General features: G+C 29.9%; 1 protein-coding gene across 1 annotated transcript in view; it reads left to right on the forward strand.

Moving 5' to 3' along the window:
- The window catches only part of LOC117173948 (eIF-2-alpha kinase GCN2), a 94,996-nt gene that overhangs the window by 54,109 nt on the left and 34,131 nt on the right, over positions 1-6,756 (forward strand). Inside the window, exon 10 of the mRNA XM_033362595.1 lies at positions 6,103-6,585. Coding sequence (XP_033218486.1) covers positions 6,103-6,585 — 483 coding nt within the window. The remainder of the gene's footprint in view (positions 1-6,102; positions 6,586-6,756) is intronic.

Raw genomic sequence — 6,756 nt, forward strand, 5'->3', positions numbered from 1 at the left:
TGATGGTCAGCAGCTTTGACTTGTTAAGTGTGTGATAACGGGTCCGGATTTCGCGCGCGAACTTTCGAACCTTGGCGGTAAAATTCCTGCCAGATGTGATGTGGTGAATCACACATTGAATGCGGGACGCGTACTGTCTTGCCCAGCCTATCTTTATGGCAAGTTGATGCATTCGTCTTATGATCAGCCGTTGGTTTTGTTTTACGGTTCGCATCGGCCAAAGCTCTCGCTGCATTATACACACAATAATTGATAGCCCAGAGGTCGGATTCACCGGAAAAATGCCCACGAAGCTCGTCATCCATTTCAGCCAGATCTTTAGGCTTGAAAGAAACCTTAGTGTTGATGTTTCTCCGGGTCGTAAAGCATCGCTCTTCATCTATTGGATGCCTGCCCATGGTTGGTCTTAGTGTCGCCTCTCTTTCTTTGTTGCCGGCTTGTTCTAGCTGTGTTAGATTAGGCATTCCGCTTACATAGCCCCTTTTACGGAGTAGTTCAGCATTGTTTCCCAGACGTTGCTGCGAAAAGTGCGATAGCTCCGGGTGTTTCTCGCACCACAGAGCATGCAGTCGTGCCATGTAACCCCGTCCACGGGCCACACTCGCATCGTAGCACTCTAGCAAGGCGTGATTCAGTTGCTCCGTCCACCCAAAGGTCGTGAGATCCCGCCGATCCATCGCATTGAATCCATTTTCGTTGGCTCCCCCAGCTCTAGATTGGTCGGCATTGTTGGCCGACCCATTGTCGGGAGCCCTGCGCGTTCTGTTGTTTTGAATCGCACTTACTACAACTATGTTTGGTGTTGTCATTGTTGTTATCACGGGAAGCTAGGGAAAGGGGTTGGTCAATCCTTGTAGAGGCCCGCATGCAAGGATAAGGCTGCGTACTTTGAGAGGTCGCTCGGTATCCCAGAGTCACCGTTCTAGACACCTCACCCAGGTGCCATTCAGCTTTCGGCACGGTTTTAACACCTTCGCTTGGGGGTTAATTCCTTCGGGACCACCCCTGGACAATTGTCCGCGACTGCTTGTTTATTTTTATAACCATATTCAGCAGAAACACTTGGTACAGGGACCCTCTATATATATATATATATATATATCGATAGGCAGGCATACCTTATAGAACTAAAGCTTACATTTATACACCTGATATCACGCTACTATTTTACATAACTATGGGAATATCAGCATTATTAAATCTATTTTTATTTTTCGCATCACTAGTACTTAGGAAGATTGTAACGTTAGCGATCACTCGGCACATAGAGGAAGGCATTCTCTTTTATCTGGCCGAACGTATTCCGTATGGACACAATCCGGCGACGCGGAAAGCGTTATCGGAGATAACAATAACGAGGAGGAGAAAACCGACGGTTAAAAGATCGTTAGCGTATCCGGCAAATCTATAGAATCGGGCCGAATTCCAGCGAGACCCGAGGGAGAGGAACTTCATCCTGGAGAAGTATTTCTTAAGCATAGAGGAATACGTAACGGCGAAGCACAGAGCCCAAACCGAGAACTCTCAGGACGGTCCGGAACGAAAACGCCGAAAATCTGAGATTTTGAATTAAAACCCCGGCCCCTCTCGGGGCCAAAAAACGTACGCGTGGGAATACTTCTGAGCCACAGACGAGACGGAACGTATCACATATTTAGCAATATTTAATTTATAAGTGAAATTTTTTAATTTTGACGCATAAATAACGATTGAACTTTTATTATTTGTAAGAAAAAAATTGAGAAATTTTAAGAGATATTTAGAAGGTTTGAAGAGATTTATAATTAATTAAAAACTTGATATTATTTCAAGTATTTTAAACGAATTTTGTTAACATTTTTTGCAGAACTTCTAAATATATTTTTAAATTAATCGAAATTTTCCTACAATTTTTGAAAATCCAGCAAATTAAATAAAATCCTTAAAATCTGTCATATTCTCCTTTGATCTTTTTTTAAGTCTCTTAAAATCTTCTTAAACTTTTTATTACAATCATTTTTCAAAGTGAAAAATCATTTTTAATTTTCCTAAAAAGATAAATTTTATTTTAAATTCGGCTGTGAGTATTTCAAATTATTTCAAGTTCTAAATTTAATTCGAATTCATTTTGAAGTATATTTAAAAGTTCTGACAACAAATTTAAAAATGATTTTGAGTTTGGAAAAATTTAAAACCACTTCTGGATTCTTCAAGATTTTGAAATAAAATTTTAAAGGTTTTGAAGGATGTCGAGACTGTTTAAAATAAAAATAATTTAACTTCTAATTTAAGAATTATTAAGGTAAAAAATTATTTTTCAATTTGTAATGTGTCTAGCTTAAAATTACTTCAAATAATATAATTTTGGACATTTTTAAAGTTCATTGATTGATTCTTTAATTTATATTATTGAAAATGTTAACGTGGATTTATATTTTTCGAACTTAATCTGAATCTTTGAACTCTATAATGTATAAAAGTTCTAAATTTTGCAGTTTATTTGCATTTCATTTATAATTTTTTAATTGAAGAGTTCCTTCCATTTTGTACGTGAAAATTTGTGAACATTTGAATACTCAATTTTTGAATTAAAAACTTTTAACCTTCAATTTCAAAATTTAGAATTTAACAATTTCACTTTGAATGCTTTTATTTGTAGAATTTTTGTCTTCGATTAAAACGGCCACCCTGATTTCTTCTAATTTTTCACAAACATCTATTTATTTAAACATTTTTTATTTGCGCAAGCACTTTTTTTCGATGCCTTAAAAAAAAATGAAATAAAATAGAATACATACAAATATTTATCTGAACTTACAGTGTATAGAAAAAATTAACCGTTTTTTATTTTTGTAAACAAATATAATTTGCTCAAACAATTATTTTCCAAAAATATTTTTAAAAATTGATTTCCTGAATTGAACATAACATTAAGTGATTTTGAGGAGTAGCAAATTCTGTTAAAAATGTAATTTCATTGTTTAAAAATTTTTCATTCGTTCAAGCAGTTTTCTATTAAAAAATGTAGATCAATAATATAGACAAAAATTAACTCAGAATCATTTTCGTAAATATATTTTATTATATATTTTTTGTGTCTTCCAGTATGTCTGCTAAATATTCATAAAAGATTTTTGAATGCTATAATGAAATGTAAACTAAATCCATTTTATATGAAGTCTAATTACAACGCTTTCTGATGTCTGAAAACTGTTTTCTGTAATTTTTTTACTAATTTTAGTAAGTACGGCTTTTCTTATGCTTTTTATTATTCAAATGATTATAAATAAATTTTGCTAATTGTACAAAGTTAACTGAAGTAATGTTTTTATTATTTTAATTATTGTAAATTACCTCAAATATAGCACTTCGTTCAAAGAAAATATTGAAAGTTGAATCATAATTTGCATTAGTGAGTGTACTTATTTTATAAAATAATTATGGCAAAGATCGTAAAAATATGAAGAATACAATAATACACTTTTATAATTAAAATGTTATCATGACTTTATGATTTATTCAATATTGCGCCAAAAAAGATGTTAATCATCCATACTCAATTTGAAGAAAATTAAAAAAATCAATTATTGTATAAACGCTTAAATTTTAGCAGAATTTAATACTACACGAAATCATTTAATATTATGCTTGATTCAGAAAATACGATTTTAAAAAATTGTTAGAAAAATAATTGTTTAAACAAATATTATTGGTTTAAACAATTGAAAAATGGTCAATATATTTTTTCTATACACCGTCAAGAAACTTGAATTTTCTACCTAATTTTTTAATTTTTATGCCAAAGAGACGTATTTTTCTACGAAACATTGCCTAATTCGAAAATCTTTAATTAAAAAAAGAATGTTTGAAAAACTTAAAAAATTAAAAATTAAAAGTATTTGAAAAAGACAATTTTTGATAAAAACATGGTTTGGCTGATCAACTGGGAATATAAATTATAATGATTTAAAAAATTTAATTTACATTAGGGATTAAGAAGTAAATAATAATAATAATAATAATAATAATAATAATAATAATAACATTGATTTTGGAATATGATTGGGAATCAGTTATAAATGTCAGCATTCCCAGTTTTTAACGTAAAAAATGAAAAGGTTTTAATTGGAAAGTTTTTGTAGTTAAACAAATAATATAGTCATAATTAAAGCTTTCTATTAAATTTCAAATATTATTTCAGTGTAAAGTATTCCGTTTGAAACTATTTAATTTGAAAATTTTTAATCGAGAAAAAGAACAATCACTTAATATTTATAAATATCTTAAACGTCACAATTATAATTGTTTTATTAAAAAAAAATTATTTATAAATCAAATTGTTGAATTTTTATTTATAAATAACAATTGAACACCTGTTATTCATAGAAAAAATTAGAGTAATTTGAAGAGATATTTATAAGTTAAAAAAAAATTTGAAATGATTTCAAATAATTTAAACTGACAAAATCCGGATATTCGTACCAAAATTTCGGTGCAAATAGTTCACGGCCTGATTTCAAACCAAATATAGATTTTGGCAGATTTTTAATAAAAAATTTAGAAGCTTTTTAAGATGTTGGAAAGGCTCCAGAAGAATAAAAAACGTTTCCTGGGAAAATTGAAAATGATTTTTTATTTTGGAAAATTAATTTTAAGAGAATATTTAAAAAGATTTAGAAAGATTTAGAAAATTATAAAAAAGAAATCTGGAAGATTTTAAGGATTTTTTTTATTTGGTAGCATTTAAAAAAAAATATTAGGAAAATTTCGAATAATTTTAAAAGATGATTCAAGATTTTGAAATAAAATTTTGAAGCATTTTAAAGATTTTTTAAACTTTTCAAGATAAAAATAATTTAACTTATAATTTAAGAAGTCTTAGTTAATAAAAAAATATAATTGTTTGAAATTTTTAAGTTTGCATTAACTGTATTTAATTTGAAATTGTTCAGTTGAAAAGTGTTAGTAATTTCCATTTTATACGTTTAAATTATTGATCATTTGAATGCAAAATTTATGAATTTAAAAACTTTTAAACTTCAGTTTTATAAGTTAAAAATTCGAGAGTGCCACTTTGAGAGCTTTAATCTGCAGCTCAGTTTTTATTACTTCAAATGGAAAAACTTTTGGCTTCAGAGTTCGTTTTTTTAAATTTCATTGACCGTGAAAAATGTTTGCGAACCGGGAACCGGAAACCCTGATTTAGAACTTAAATTCAATTAGAAAATCCAACTATTTTTGGGTAAAAGTAATTTTTTTTATTGAGAAGGCTACTATTATATTTTTTCCAAATTTATCCCGTTTGATTAGAAATTCTATTATTTGATTGAAAATCCAACTATATTGTTAAAAATGATTTTTAAAAAATAAAAAATGTAACTATTTTGTTAAAAATTCATTTTTTTGTTCAACGTTCATCTCTGATTGAAAATTCAATTATTTTCATGAAAATTCATTTCATGTTTGGTTGAAAATGAACAATTTCAAATTGGCAATTAAAATATTCCATTTTTAGTGAAAAATTGATCTGTTTATTTAAAAATCTAACAATTTGGTTAAAAACTGATCTTTTTTAGTTGAAACTTTAACTTTTTGGTTCAAAATTCATATATTTTTTTGAAAATTCGTCTTTCTTTAATCTTCATGATTGAAAATTTACCTTTTTTGGTTGAAAATGCAATTGTTTGATGGAAATATCAACTGTTACAAGCTGAAAATTTAACTATTTGCATTAAAATGAACTTTTATGTTAAAAACTATATGGTTTTCCAGAAAATTCATCTTTTTCCCTTGAAAATTCCACAATTTGATAGAAAGTTGGATTATTTGGTTGAAATTTAAACTTTTTGGTTAAAATCTCAACTTTTTTGTAGTTAATTCATCCTTTTGGTTTTAAAATTAAATAATTTCGTTTAAAATTTATATATTTTGTTCAAAATTCGTAATTCTTGGCAGAATATTAATTTTTGTGGTTGAAAATTGACATTTTTGTACGAAAATCCAACAAATTTGTTAAAAATTTATTTTCTTTTGCGGTAAAAATGTTTGTTGTATCCATAAATAACCGGGAATTTTTTTCCTTGATTAAAACGGCCCTCCTCTTCCTTTTTTTTTCCTTTCTAGGTGCACGGTTTTCATCCGAGGGAACTTTTCGAGTGCGCCTTCGATGTCATCAGTCCAGCCTCAAATAATTTGATGGAGGAGGCAGAAATGATTTCAATCGTGTACGAGATTACAAATGAAATTCCGGAATTTGGTGATAAGAATTTTACTGTCAGGCTGAATCACACCTCTCTTCTCAAAGCAGTTTTGATGTACTGTGGAATCGACAGTGAGAAATACCAGGACCTCTACTCGATTCTCTGTGATGCTCGTGATGGTAAAATTTCTCAGTTTCAAGTTCAGACGCATCTCATCAGTTTGTGTCTTACCGATCAGGCAGTCTTGACACTCTTCAATCTTTTGGAGACTGAAAATTCGATTGAGAAAATCGCCGGGGTTTTGAAAACCATCACGAGGAGAAAAGGCGACGCTGCTGCCTTGGCAAGAGAAGGACTTAGGGAAGTCGAAACTGTCATAGCTAATGCCGAAGCCCTCGGAGTAAAGGTACAGGATTTATTTTATTTTTCAATCACGGTGAGAAAGAACCAATTTCAGCGATCTTTCTGTTTAATTAAGGGGGAGGGTCGGTGAGGCCGGTTTTTGGCCTAATTTATTTTTGGACCAAAAAATCTGAAAAAATCATGGTAGTATCTTATAAGTATCCCGAGTCGATTG

The sequence above is a fragment of the Belonocnema kinseyi genome, chromosome 5 (genome assembly GCF_010883055.1).
Source record: "Belonocnema kinseyi isolate 2016_QV_RU_SX_M_011 chromosome 5, B_treatae_v1, whole genome shotgun sequence".
NCBI lineage: Eukaryota > Metazoa > Arthropoda > Insecta > Hymenoptera > Cynipidae > Belonocnema > Belonocnema kinseyi.